We start from the raw sequence: 16,130 nt of genomic DNA, 5'->3' as shown, positions 1-16,130 counted from the left end.
ATATATATATATATATATATATATATATATATATATATATATATATATATATATATATATATATATATATATATATATCCAATGGATAATTATAATTAACTTTGAACTGGACCTTGTAATGTATTTTAGCAAAGTGATTCATCTCCTTGTTCATCTGGAATTTATACAGAAAAAGGTGTGTATCTAAATAAATAAATAACTAAATAAATAAATGATCTTTTGGGCTTCTTATTTTCCACGTCAACTATTTTCACCGAGACTTGACATGATAGCAGACTGGCAACATTTTCCGTGCTGTTTTTTAATCGGTCATGACTCCAAAGATTAAGATATACTGCGCAATTTCCGGTTTTCTGAAACTGTAAACAAAGATGGTCTGTGACAAATGTAAGGGCTATGGCTATATTTCTTCTATAGTTCGTCTGCAGAATAGATTAAGTTTAAGTATAAAAAAACAGAGTTAATTACCAGACTGTACGCAAAACTAGAATGCTACAACAAAGCTTTTCAAATATAACTCAATAACTTGCCTTTTCACAGCCACCACTTGTAAATACAATCAGATAAGTGGAATTTTCCAGCGCTGATTGTATCAGCCTTTCTGGCTGAGTATTATTTACCCAACTGCGGTATTTTTTTAATTTATCAGTCAGTCACTTAGTAAAGCGCAAGTACACCTAAACGAGGTTTTGGCTTAAATTGACGGTACAATGGAGTGGTATAGTATCGTGTGGTTTTAAAGTTCGTGATCGGCAATGAAAACACTTGACACAAAGTATAAATCATCTTGAAAAATGGAAGCTAGTTCCAGGTCACTCATTCTGCCACCAGTGCCATTCAAAAGAAACTTAGCAGAGAGAATTCAAGAAATGCATCTGTAACAAAATGCATCTGTAAACACTAGTGATAGAGTAGTGCCAGGATTGTCACTAGAATGGACAGCCAACATGAGTATGAAAGTAGAATGTTTAACTAGTCACATTGTTCCAGTGAAAAGTAATAAATCATGTACAAGAAAGTTTTAAAGTAAACAGTTGTCAGTTGCTAAAGCCACCAGAAAATAACAACCATACATACTTCACATTTTGACTCTTATTCAATCTTTTGGTTCTTGAAAAATATGGTAATCAGGTGACCTGAATCTTGCATAACATTATTGGGCAGTATGATACAACAAACAAGTTAACTGATTTGTTACAATTATAGCAGGGGCCCTGTGTGACTGAGTGGTCTAAAGCGCTCTCCGTTATGGATCACTGCCATCTCACCTCTGTCTGCGTGGGTTCGAGTCTCGGATTCAGCCAGTGTGGGTATGTGAGAAAGCTTGCCAGTAGCTTCTCATGGTTCGGTGGTTCTTTCCGGGGGGTTTCCCAGGTTTTTCCTCCACAATTAATACTGGCCGCCATGTATAGCCTATCATGTGCTGAAAAATGGCGTTAAACCCTACAACAACAAACAAAAGTTTGCAAGTTCAGTGGCATTTAAAATTTTTAAGTTCTTATCCTAAATAACAGCAGTTGAAACTTTCATTTTAATTATAACTCTAAGTCCGTCACATTGATCTGGTTGGTCTCAAAATAAGTGTGTGTCGCTTTGGCTTGCAGAGTTATTTCTGATTGTGCTGAGAAACTATGCCTACACTTGTAATGTGCAGCACAAACATCTATCTACTGATGTATTGTGTTCACTTCATCACCACTGTCTCAAGAACTAATAGTGATCAAAAGAAAAAGTCATCTCCCACTTTGAGGTGTCTTATTATTCTTAAATGTTACACTCTTTTTCATTATTGGTAGTTAAATTATTAACAGAAGTATTTTGAAAACTATAGTTTTTCCTTATTTTGCCTCAAAAGTGACATTTGATGACTTAGTATCCGATGTGAATTAATTGCGTAATATCTGTCCACAACCTGTAACATCCATCCTGCTAAATGGCTATGTTTGGATTGTAAGACTACTGACATGTTATTACTGTATTTTGTTTAATTAAATAATATGAGTGTATTAGAAACTTTCTTTGGCATTTTAAAGTTAAACAATAGGTTGTTGTATCAAATATGTATGATATATATATTATATATATAAAGAATACAAATCATATAGCGAATAACAGTCCTTTTAAGTGCACTGGATCCAGCAAGGGATCATGTTTGAAAATTTGGTTCTTTTTTTTTCTTTTATAGCTGCAATTCTGTTTCTTCTTTGTTTTCAATGATTGATATGATTATGTATGTATATATACAAGAATACACTTATAAAAAGATATAAGTAGGAACTTCATATGATGAGAAATGAACATTTTCCTAGATGTGTATCAAGGGGGATGGATGTTACACATTAGTGTTAAATTTCAGTAATATTTTCCTTCTTTGCTGTGATTTCATTTCATTTTGCTGTGTTTTTTTCTTCATAGAAGGGTTAAAGCACACATACAGACAGGTGGGGTTTTTTTTCCATAGAAGGGTCATATCCACACAAACAAACAAGTGGGTTTTTATATAGAAGGGTCATACACACACATACAAACAAGTGTTTTTTTTAATAGAAGGGTCATGCCCACACATACAAATGGGGGGTGGGTGGGGTGTCATAGAAGGGTCATACCCACATGTACAAACAAGTTTTTTTTTCTTTCATAGAAGGGTCATACACACATACAAACAAGTGGGTGTTTTTCATAGAAGGGTCATACCCACACATACAGATGGGGGTGGGGTCATAGAAGGGTCATACCCATGCATACAGATGGGGGCAGGGTCATAGAAGGGTAATACTCACACATACATACGCAATAGTCCTCTTACTATAAATGAAATTTCAGTGGGGTATGGACAGTCTGTTTTATTCTCACAAAATATTTTTTTTAAAGTTAACTATCAGTATTGACTAAATGAGTATTGCAGTGGCTAAGACCTGATTATCTATTTTCATTGTATGTCAATAGCTTACAGTTGAAAAAGAGAAAAATTTTTCCCATTTTCTTGTAACTAATGGTCTTAATTTGTCAGTAATACACCTGTATTCTTTTACAAAAATCATCATAAGCAAAAAACTACTCATCCTGTATGGAAATCCCATACATCAGTGTAAAGATAACAAATGTAGCTATTCACTGAACCCCCTAAAATAGATGTAAATTTAAAAATTGAAGTGCAGCACATGAGTGAAATAATGATAAAATTTAGATGCTAATTCATTACATCACAAATGTCCAGTTTTTAGTCATTTGCTGTTTTCTGTATCAACATTTGATCACATGGGTAAAACCACAAATACAGCTGTAGATTGGTATTATCTTGAAGAAAAAGAACCAAATTGGTTCAGATGTATAACAGATTCTTAGAATATATCTCATTTTATTTTTATTAATTGGCCCATTTACTGTGCAACAGGCATACAGTCATTTAATCGGAAAGAATAAGATAAGCTGTTAATTGTTACATATAGATTGATAATTAAACTTTAATCTGTACATGTATATTAATGGTGCATTATTTTGATTGTTCCTAGGCCAGAAGAAGCTTGGAAAGGTTATAACACCTGATCCATGGAAAATGGGGGCCAGAAACATCACAGGTAAATAGTTTTACAGTTAAGCCCTCTCATACCCACCCACCCCTTGCAAATGGAAGCACATTTATTGATCAATCATTCAAACTTAAACTAAAGATCATCCAATATATGGGGTAGTCATCAAGTGGTGACCAGGGTGGGCATGTAGCTATATATTATCCTGGAAGATTCAAACTTAAACTAAAGATCATCCAATATGTGGGGTAGTCATCAAGTGGTGACCAGGGTGGACATGTAGCTATATATTATCCTGGAAGATTTACTTCCCAAAGGTACAATTTTTTTTTTAAAGGCCTATTTTGTATATAAATGGGAAAGTCACCTTTTTCATCTTTTTAGGAGGACTACATTTTGGGAGGTTGCAGAATCTAATTTCTGATGTTTATGTGATCAGGGAAGTATTCTCAGTGAAACATAATTTACGATAAGAACTTCTTTTTTGATTGATATTTTGAAGCAATAGCTTTACAATCAGAAATCACAAAATTTTAGAAGATTTTTCTAGATAATATTATGATGGATTAAGACAAATTCTGTGTTCATTGTTTATCTGTACTTTCAGGGCTGGAAAAGTCCTTCATTTTTCTACTAGTCCATTATGAAGAATTTCATAAACTTTGGCAAAACACTGGACTTTTCCTGCTTTGTGACAGAAACTTTGACTTGCCAAGCAGACTTTTCAATTGGTCCCAGACTGCTCTACAGCAAATTCTTCACTACTGGCTTATATAAGTAGCTTTTAAATGATTTAATTTACATTTTATTAATACAGTAAAATTCATTTTCAGAAGGTGGTGGCAGAATGGTTAATGAAAACAAGGCTCTAACAGCCAAAAAGAATAGGTAAGCAGACTTTATTTTCAGATGCAGTAACTCTGTTTAAAAGAAATCATTTGTAGCAAAATATTGAATACTGTTACTTACAGCGGTTCAGTCCTTTCGGCTATTTTACATAATATTTTTCCATGTTTATAAAATTTTGTTAGATATTATGACACATTTTTTGTCTCTTGGACTTCCTTATATCTGGAGTGTACAGTACTTGTTTCAGAAGCAAAAGAACAAAAAGGTTTTAAAAAAATGAAAATCAAGTTGTAGCAAGTTTAATCTGATAGAGATATAAAAAGGAACAGCTATATTAAAAAGGTTAATTTTGTTCAGGCAAAGTAATTAGTAACCTTATCTTTATTAAGCATTTTCAAACAAAAGGACCCCAATTTTCCATTACTTTTGCAAATTTTAGAATGCTCAAGTGTCCATGTATGTGAAAGATTTTGTCAGCAAGGTATTAATTTAAAATGGTGGTTGATTCTATCATAATAAATGAACTATTGGAGTGTTTATTTCTAATTTTCAACCATGGCCTTATCATTTCTGCTTTAAAAGAAATTATTCACAAAGTTTATTTTCACATCACACAATACAGGTTTTAAAATTGTCTTTTATGTCAAAAATTCCACAAATGCCTATAATCTGTATTCTTTTTGGATTTGCCACTGTTAATGAAAGCTCTGAAAAGAATGTTGAGCCATAGAACCTTTCTAACCATTTTTACATGAAGATCTACTTTCCATTTATTATGAAAAAATTACTATCAGTTTATGTTGAACATTATTTGTTTATCCATGAACTGTGATGTAATTTGATTACAAGTATGAAAAATAGTAGGTCTCTGCTTCAAAAATTATTTAGATGATAAAGAAATTGTATGATGATGTACCACCTGAGAAAATCTTGGACTTTTTGAGGCAATGTGCTTTGTAAAAAAAAATCTGATCAGATGTTTTAAGGATTTTACATGTGTTATCTTTATCTTCTATTTTGTGTACTTTTTTACAGGATTTTACTATTTTTATCCGTTATATTCATCTTTGTTGTGTTTCACATTTACATTTATTTGGGGGGCCACAGGTGGCTGCCATCTCACCACTGTGGGTATGTGAGAAATCTTGCCAGTTGATTCCCATGGGTTGGTGGTTATTACCTTGGTTTTCCTGTGTTATAATACTTATACTGGCTGCCATGTATATCCTATATTGTACTGAGAAATAGCATTATACCTAAAACAACAAAAACAGTTATTTTGAAGGGTTTAGCTTTCTTGGATATTTTTACAAATTTACATATTTCAAATTTTACTTTATTTGGCAGCACTTTTGTACTGAGGTACTGTTAAACACTATTGCGTATGTGTCAGAAGTTATGTACATAGTATTTTGTTTTATATGACCTTTGAAAATACAGTGCTTCCTCATTAGAACACTATCTGTGGGAGTCATATACCACCTTATAGTGAAACTGCCTTATAATGAAGTACTGTTTTCATTATAACACTGTCAGTGGGAGTTATAGAGTATACTGCTTTATAGTAAAACTGCCTTGTAATGAAGTACAGTATTTATTATAACACTGTCAATGGGAGTCATATAGTATACTGCTTTATAGTGAAACTGCCTTATGATGAAGTACAGTATTTATTATAACACTGCATGGGAGCCATATGACATTCTACCTTATAATGAAGTACAGTACAGTATTAATTTTATCACTATCCATAAGTTGTAAAGTGTGCCAGCCTTCAGTAAAAGAAAATACCTTATAATAACAATGCAATTTAGTATTCCCTCATTATAACACTGTCCATGAGAGTGTATAGTATACTATCTTGTCATACTTCCTAATAATGAAGTACAGAACTCATTCTAGCACTATCCATGCAGTCGTATAGTGTACCACCTAATATTGAAACTGCCTTATAACAATGTATATTGTATAACATAGTATGTCATTATCACTTAACTGGGATCCATGCTCATACTTGCCTTATAACAAGAAGAGTGTTATAGTGAAAAGCCTTATAACAAGAAGAGTGTTATAGTGAAGAGCCTTATAACAAGAAGAGTATTATATTGAAGAGCCTTATAACAAGAACAGGGTTATAGTGAAGAGCCTTATAACAAGAACAGTGTTATAATGAAGACTGTAGCAAGGGTGTGCTTTATTATTCTCCTTTTGAACCATATATTATTGTAATATATGTCATTTCATCAACAGATTTTCACCATACTCCACAGAATTTGAGAAGTGCAAGATATGCAAATCGGTAGTGCACCAGAAAGGCTCTCACTATTGTCAAGGTAAATCAATAGATCAATTAAACAAGGGTCGCACTTTGGTAAAAGGTTGTATTTTGTGTCAAATTCAATTGCTGTTTTTACTGAGCATTGCCTGTAAACTGTTTCTCATTATATCTAATAAGTATATATCAGTTGAAATATATTAATGTAGGCATTATTATTATATTAAAGGCATATGTTGAATATGTATTTCATTGAGCTGTAGACAAAGTACAGGAGTTACTGTTCCTTTCCTCAAAAGTTGGTTCATTGTAGCTGGTTCTTGTAGCATGACTGTTGGATAGACAACAAGTAGCTCTCCATTTTTTTGTTGGGTTTTGAAGTAGTGGTGTTTTCTTGTTTTTTCTTTTGTTTCGTTTTTTATATTTCTGGTAGCAGAGTGATGCTGCCTTCTATGCATGCATCAAAAATGTAAATATTTAAATTAAAAAAAAAGGCCAATAGACAATGAATACACAGGTGTTTTGTTCTGACAGGGATTACTACCAGAAATATGAGTGTTCTGAAGGATTTAATTCTATGAATGAAAAGAATAATTTTGATTACCCTCCACATGCACAGGTCAGTCTAAATAAATCTATTTTGTCTGAAAGATCCATTATGAGATAGTGCCAATAAAAAAAGATGGAGCGCATACAGTACTCAGGCCAGATGTCAGAATAATTGCGTTATGCTATAACAATGCAGTATTAAGATGGTTTGTCAATATTATGAACAAAGAATTTGTTTATCTAACAATAAATTCTATTGCATTTTATATTAAGTTTTCAACTTCCTTTCATGGTGCCTCTGAATTTCTTCACTCCAAACCCCAGGTTGTATGTAAAAGCTTAAATAGCCAACAATATCAACACACAAACAAAATCGCCCGATGGTATTTTATTTTACCAGTAAGGGGAAAAAAAATCTCAATTTTTGACATTGGCGAGGCCCAGTGTAATCCCAGAATATACATTTTACACATTTTATTTTTTGTACTTTTAAGAAGTAAAAAACTTTTAGAGTACGAGAAAAATACATGTATATGAAATTACAGGAGCCATGCCACAATCTTCTTATATTAGAATTTATACATGACCTTGTCCCCAAAATGATAATAAACTTTTTACTTGTTACTTTTTATACTTTTAAGAAAGATTTTTTTTGTGTACAAGAAGTATGTATATGAAATTTTGAGAGCCACACCACAATCATGTTATATCCAAATTTGTGTTATAATGGAGTGTGTTAAAGCGGATCACATTGTGTGTGTGTGTGTGTGTGTATATATATATATATATATATATATATATATATATATATATATATATATATATCCATGTTTCAAATTATCCAGACTCGGGATTTTTTAAGTAATATTTATGCCCTTCTCCCCCAACTTGTATAAACAAAGTAATCACAAGTTCAGCTGTTTGTAGGTATGATGGGTTTATGTGTTTACCTGTTTAAAGCAAATTATAAGTTCATTTGTTTATAGGAATGATGAGGGTTGCCCTGTCTAAACAATGAAGGCAGCAATTTAAATGTGGTCTCCTTATATACATGAAATTATGAAACTGCGCATATGAATTTCTATTGGCTTCCAGCAACATGGAAACCACTTCTTTAACAGTTTTCCTTGTTAAATTTACCATAGCAACAGGAAAGCCACTACTTTTAAGTTGTCCTTATTCAGTTTACCATAGTAACAGGAAAGCCACTACTTTTAGTTTTCCTTATTCAGTTTATTATAGCAACAGGAAAACATTTAAGTTTTCCTTGTCAAGTTTACCATATCAGCAGGAAAACACTACTTTAAGTTTTTCTTATTCAGTTTACCATAGGAAAAGGGAAATGACTTGTAACAGTTTACCTTATCCAACTTTTGCTGAAATCATTGTTTATTTCTCTTTCCAAACACAAGTTTGAACAAAATCAAATACCTCTGTATTTTTTTGTATCGAGATATGTTTAAAAAGTTGAAATATTTATCAGAATTAACATAAACCTTCAGAATGGCCCATATAACCAAACTAGAGTAAAAAAAAGGTAACACAAATTTTATATAATCTTCATTTATGTTTTCAGGCTGTGCCTACAAGAAAGGTAAGATTTCTTCAGTTGTATATATTAATTAAGTAGAGTTTTGTGCATGTTCTGCTTGTTTCTATGCTACGATTTTCTCCAAAGAGTTGTTTTAGTTAGGTCTCTACTTTATTATACATCATTCACATGCTTTATGGATTTTTTCTGCTGGTACACTGATATACATGTCATACTGCTACCTTGGTTTTCAATTGACCCATTGCAGCTTGTAACCCTATTTTAATGTGTATGTGTGTGTGTGTGTACGTGTGATATACCACTGTAGCTTTTGCTGGGTGAAATGGATGACAATGAATCAGTCCTTTCAAATCTGTTCAATTTTCTAACCAACGTTATGCATGTCTGGACCAAGACTACCGTAATCCCACACCATATGCATGTCAGGACCAAGACTAACATAATCCCACACCATATGCTTGTCAGGACCAAAATTACAATAAGCCCACACCATATGCATGTCAGGACCAAGACTACCATAATCCCACACCATATGCATGTCAGGAAAAAGACTATCCCACACCATATGCATATCAGGACCAAGACAACAATAAGCCCACACCATATGCATGTCAGGACCAATACTACCATAATCCCACACCATATGCATGTCAGGAAAAAGTCTATCCCACACCATATGCATATCAGGACCAAGACAACAATAAGCCCACACCATATGCATGTCAGGACCAAGACTACCATAATCCCACACCATATGCATGTCAGGACAAAGACTATCCCACACCATATGCATGTCATGACCAAGACTACAATAAGCCCACACCATATGCATTTCAGGACCAAGACTACCGTAATCCCACACCATATGTATGTCAGGACAAAGACTGTACCACACCATATGCATGTCAGGACCAAGACTACAATAAGCCCACACCATATGCATGTCAGGACCAAGACTACCATAATCCCACACAATATGCATGTCAGGACCAAGACTCTTAATCCCACACAATATGCATGCCATGACCAAGACTCTTAATCCCACACCATATGTATGTCAGGACAAGGACAATACCACACCATATGCATGTCAGGACCAAGAATACCATAATCCCACACCATAAGCATGTCAGGACCAAGACTACAATAAGCCCACACCATATGCATGTCAGGACCAAGACTATCATCATCCCACACCATATGCATGTCAGGACCAAGACTATCATCATCCCACACCATATGCATGTCAGGGCCAAGATTATCATCATCCCACACCATAAGCATGTCAGGACCAAGACTACAATAAGCCCACACCATATGCATGTCAGGACCAAGACTATCATCATCCCACACCATATGCATGTCAGGGCCAAGACTATCATCATCCCATACCATGTGCATGTCAGGACCAAGACTACTGTAATCCCACACCATATGTATGTCAGGACCAAGACTACTGTAATCCCACACCATATGCATGTCAGGACCAAGACTACTGTAATCCCACACCATATGCATGTCAGGACCAAGACTACTGTAATCCCACACCATAAGCATGTCAGGACCAAGACTACAATAAGCCCACACCATATGCATGTCAGGGCCAAGACTATCATCATCCCACACCATAAGCATGTCAAGACCAAGATTACAATAATCCCACACCATATGCATGTCAGGGCCAAGACTAGCTTAATCCCACACCATTCTACAGATACTGATTGGAAATGACATACTTCTTGATGATCATGACTAGTTTCTATGCATGCATTGTATTCTGGTTGAATATTTTGAGAAGGCACAAAATGTCATTCAGGATTCACTGATTTTTGCTATCCTTTGGTTTGAGGTCAGTTTCTTTTTGTTATTTTTTTATAGCTCACAGTATCATGTACTTTTACCTAGGGTTTCACGTAACTTGGTATGTCCTTACTTTATAAGGTCTACTGCAGACATTGGTGGAAAATAAATAACAGTGAATGATGGTTCAGTAATTTGTGCTTACCTTGTAGTCAAGTTAAATTTCTCTTGATTAGGGTTTGCATTTAAATCATTTTCTTTTACACTCATAGAGTTGTCAGCAATCCAGCCATACTACTATTGGCAGTTTTTTGTTGGAATAATTATTTTTCATTGTCTACTTTTTTCCCTTTATTACAGGAATTTGTGCCATGTGTGGAAAAAAGATGCTTGACACAACAAATTACAGACAAAGTTCCACCTGAAGATATTGTGATCAGCAATGTTAATTTATAAGATAACAATCACAGTTTTCTTTTCAAAGACTTGACTGTAGGAGAGGATGTACTGAATTTATGTTTATAATCCTAAGTCGCCTTTAGATAATATACCTACACTTGCTAATGATCTAAAAATATGGGAGTATGTGTCCACAGATGAAAAATTAAAATCATATAGAAAAAAATATCTCCCAAAAGCAAGATGTGGTGGAAATTACAGTTTGATAGTTTCAGCATTGTAAAATTAATATATGTATAGTTGTCCATCACTTCAACAAGTAATTTTGGAGTTGAAACAAAAATGTTTTAAAATTTTACAAGCTATTGTAAAAAGGCAAAATATGTGTACATATGTATCATTAGGACAGTTATGAATGATTCTCGAGTTGGAATATATTCTTTATATTGTTTTAGTCTGTATTTTTTTTCAAGTAATTGTGCACTTTATTTCATCAGAGAATTTAGTTCTAAGTTTCCTTTGTAACTAAGTAAATACATAATGGAAAAGGTAACTGTAGGACTTCTGTTTCAACCACAAAAGCAAATTTAAATTAGTTTGACTACTTAAAATGTGTAAATATTTTTCGTGTTCAGATTCCAGTTAAACAACTGGCATTCTTATTTCACATCAGTAAAGGATGGCAATTCTGTATCAGCTGTTTATGGAATAATCAGTAAATATGCCTTCAAATTTCAAATTCATAGTAAATGTTCATGTGTTTGAAATGTTTGTAATTAAAATAAATACTCAATTTCTATAACATATGAGCTAATGGGGTGGCCTGTTGTCTGTCATCCATTATTCCAAACAGCCATCTTGAATATCTTGTTATTGCTACTCCTAATAAATGGATTGCAATATCAAAATAGGATTTTCATACTTCTCTTGACATTTAGTTGGTCCTTAATGAAAAAGGTTTGCATGGACATTAAATATGGCCACGACAGTGGTCATCTTTAAAATTGTATCACTACTCCGAAGAATGGATGGTAATATCAACATGTGATTTCTTATTATGTCTAGTTAGTCCTAAATGAATATGGTGCCAATCTAAAATCAATGTGGTGACAATTGCAGTTATTTTAAAATTTTGTTAGTGCTACAACCCCATATCAGCATGGGGTTATCACAGATTACTTTTTATTTAGTTAGTCTTGTGTAAAATTTGTGCCAGTCTGATATCCAATATGGCAAAACTGGGTTTCACCAAAGACTTATTTGATGTCTACATTGCATGAAATGATAATGGTGTTGATCTCATATCCAGTATAGTAACTATGGCAACCATCTTGGTACAGTTGTTATTGCTGCTCCTAAACAGAAAATCATATCAACATGAGATCTTCATCAGAAGACTACTGTATTTTCCGGCCTATAAGTTGATGCAGAATACAAGTCAAATTCACTAATTTTGTAAATATTCCATCCTTCATCCATATATAAGTTGATTCGGAGTATAAGATGAGGCCATGTCAATAACGTGGCTTTGTATTTTACACAAGTAACTTCTGGTTTCACGAATATTAATGGTATCACTGTATAATATTCCATATTACCGACAATTGTGAAATTGCATCACCGATACTAACATGCTTGTGATTTTACTCCTGTAGAAGGCACTGCTATATCCTGTTATCAATTGACACAGCTGAATAAACAGTCCATGGTTGCTTTAATTATGATATACATTGCAACAAGAGCCACATGGCTGTGCATGCTATGTACATGTTAATTAGAGGTCTAAAGCTTTAACCTGATTATTCCAGTTGAAACCAGTCTTCAGTGCAAGATTCAACAGATGAGATAAACTCAGTGAGGCTAGCAATAGGGAAATGAGGCTATTCATAGGGAAATCAGAAATGTGAAGAAAATTAAGAGACAGAAAACAGAAAAGTTAAAGCGAAAAATAAATAAAAATACTTTTTATTATACTTTAACATATCTGTGAAATGCAGTATCAAATTTACACAAATGAACATTTTATAATACATATTATTTAACTTGTCAATTATAATTGAAAGCACATCAATGTTGTAATTCATTTTATTACCTTTAGTAGAACTGTTCCACATTCTAATTAAGAAAATAATGATTAAGAGTTCACTTAATCATCTCCAATATCTGAAAATCCCTCGAAGTCTGTCTTCCATATCGGAATGAAAAATAGCAGTCATTTCCAAATTGTAAGTCTTGATCTTGTCTTGGACATACACACAGAAATTGTTTAAGTTTTCCAGAAAGTCTACTGGTAGTTTCTGTGCCACAGTAGTGCGTTGTCTTATAATAGGTCTTTGCATGAACCTAAAGCACCATGACACAGTTTCACTGAAACTTTCAATTTCTGTTGCGATTTCCTTTGCCTTGAGTCTGAGATAACAGAGTTCATTCCATGACATGCAACATGTTGTGTCAAGACATATTCTTCTAATTTATCATCAATATTAATCCATCTTGTTTTGCAGCCATGATTTGCTTTGTTTGTTTTTTTTCGTAGCGATAATGCAACCTGAGCTTTATGCCAATCACGGACACATTTTTCACTTATACCATATTTCCTGTGAGCAGCTGTATTCCCACCTTTCTCTTCCGCGAACTGTACAACTTCCAGCTTAAAAGCTGCAGTGTAAGACTTGCATGATTTGACGGGAGGCATTGTGAGATAAGTTATATGATTTGTACGGGGATATTTATATGAATGATTATAACTGAAAAGATTGATCAAAACATACCTAACTCATTAAAATAGGCCAGTACTATAGCAATGAAAACAATGCCCATGGCTAAATTCATTATTTACATCCAGAGAAGGGAGTGGGCATAATTTCCTCTGGTTCTTAATCCACTTGATATTAAAAACGGGTAGTGTAATTGATGCAGATTAATGATAAAGAACAATGGGGTACTGGCAATACAGTAACTAGTATCGGTAGCTAAAGCCAATATCAGGGTTTAACCAGTTGCGGCAACTGGCTTTGATTGTTGTTGGAAACCATAGACCAATTTATGAACAACCAGGATAATCAAAGAGAGACACCAGAATGACAGTTGGTTAAGAATGAATAAAGGTGATGTGTTGAAATTACAATTGCTTTAAACTGAAATGCAAAACTAAAAATGAATGATGTATGAGTAGTCCATCTATATATCTGATTTTAGTTTAGTTTAAACCATATTTATTTGAGAAACTTTGTCAAATACATTTGTAAACATATGATTTGGGGGATTCAGTAGAAACCATAATCTGTGGTATTTTATAAATAATCATAGAACGCTCGAGTTGTCATGGATTACATCCCTTTGTAGGCTCAATTAGATTAATGATAAAGCTATGTCAGTAATCACTCGCATGTGACAAACTGTATACAGGAAAATCAAATATCAGTCAGAGGTCTCATTAGGATTTTAAAACTAGGAGTCCAGGACTCCCATTTTGGTAAAAATAGGAGTCCCGCCATCAGAAGTTGCAGTCATTCTTTCCTACAAAATCAACACAGACGTTAGTGCATCTATTTTTAGATGGAAAGGTTTTCGTAATGTACTTACACACTATAATATAGTTTCGTTACAACAGTCCATTGACAGGATCACAAATTTATGGTTTATTTATTTGTATACGTACTTGTAGTAATTTTAGGCAAATAAATAGTATCTGATTTGCTGTTTTTCCCCGTATTTTAGCAAATACTTGTCAAGTCAGAAAACAGCTTAGACCTTAAAGCGCATCTCGTGAATTCTACAACATAGCATTGTCCCACACGTTTCTGACCTACATAATTTGCATTTTAAAGCTAAATCTTTAATAAAATAATACCTAGGCTTTGGTTTCGTTGTTGTGGGGTTTAATGCCATTTTTCAGCACACGATAGGCTATGCATGGTGGCCAGTATTAATGGTGGAGGAAGAACCCGGGAAAACCCCGGGAAGAACCACCGACCCAAGAGAAGCTTTCTCACATACCCACATTGGCCGAATCCTATACTCTAACCCACGCAGACAGAGGTGAGATGGCAGTGATCCGTAATGGAGAGCGCTTTAGACCACTTGGCCACTCAGGGCTCCAACTTTGGTTTCAGTGATTTGTAAAATTTTTCTGAATATACTTGCCCGATGATTTAAGAAAACAGACAATCTAATAAACTGGTACATCCCAGACTTAGCGAAGCCCGCCATTATTTCCCGTTAGGCCTACTGGTTCACTTACAGTTTCAAACTAATTTTATGACAAAATAGGGTATAAGAGGCAGTTAATAAATATCCAGATCACCGATTCTGATCTTAAAACACAAGTTTGTATGTTTTATCATCAAAATTTCATGCAGGAAATTGATAGTTGCTACCTTACTCGGAAAAGGGTTAATGGTCAATCAGCTATCAAAACATAACGATTGTGAATGGGCAAGAGTTTGTTTGTCAACGTAATTGATGTAAAAACTGGGCCTAGCTACTGATGCCTTAGGAATATATTTTGCTACAACACTAGAACTAACCGGGCTAAGGCGAGGGGCATTTAAAAAAAATATGGTATGGTCAGTCAATGCACCTTTTAAATAATCACAGGGTGAAGTCGTTTTCGCTTTCCTAACAGAAGAAGGCGAAGTTTACATTTTTAGGCAACTTGTCACCCACTTACGAATGGCATTTTGTCAAAGTCTCAACATGACTTGATTCTGAGGTCACGTGCACTGCTTATTCTGCTACATTTGGAAATGAACACAATAACAAAAGCTAAAGTTGTTTATTTGATATACTTTTATAAATGACCACATATACATATCTCTGGGTCTTTCTGCCTCTGAATTCAATCATGGTAAATATCAGTACATTTTCCCACCCAGCTGCCAGTCAAAGCCTTTGAACTTGCCGCCCAGCTATTGCATCATGTTCTTTTTTATGTACTGTTATAAAATGGCAACATGTATGTACATCAAGGGGTCTTTCAGTCACTGAATTCTGTCATTGTAAATATCAACACAGCTAACTGAACAACACATTTTCCCACAAAGCAGGTGGCTGAAGCAGGACTGGCAAATCTTTGAATTTTGCCGCACACCTATTACATGCATACGGAGGACTCCCACCTCAGTGATTTTCTGCATCCCAGATCAAAAATTGGTGTCCAAATACGTGTAATTAA

At 34.2% G+C, this 16,130-nt stretch overlaps 1 protein-coding gene across 1 annotated transcript; it reads left to right on the top strand.

Annotated features, from left to right (window-relative positions):
- The first annotated feature begins 336 nt into the window (after positions 1-336).
- LOC149804443 (cysteine-rich PDZ-binding protein-like) lies at positions 337-14,651 on the top strand. The gene is made up of 6 exons (XM_089940487.1): positions 337-387; positions 3,513-3,578; positions 4,364-4,418; positions 6,630-6,712; positions 8,780-8,797; positions 10,916-14,651. Exons 1-6 carry the CDS (start codon positions 372-374, stop codon positions 10,978-10,980), a joined length of 303 nt encoding a protein of 100 aa, XP_089796613.1. The 5' UTR covers positions 337-371; the 3' UTR covers positions 10,981-14,651.
- Positions 14,652-16,130: the final 1,479 nt, after the last annotated feature.

The sequence above is a fragment of the Sinohyriopsis cumingii genome, chromosome 2 (assembly GCF_028554795.1).
Source record: "Sinohyriopsis cumingii isolate HCF-2022 chromosome 2, ASM2855479v2, whole genome shotgun sequence".
Lineage (NCBI taxonomy): Eukaryota > Metazoa > Mollusca > Bivalvia > Unionida > Unionidae > Sinohyriopsis > Sinohyriopsis cumingii.
The sequence above is the reverse complement of the archived record's forward strand: the minus strand, read 5'-3'. Positions and strand labels throughout refer to the sequence as shown.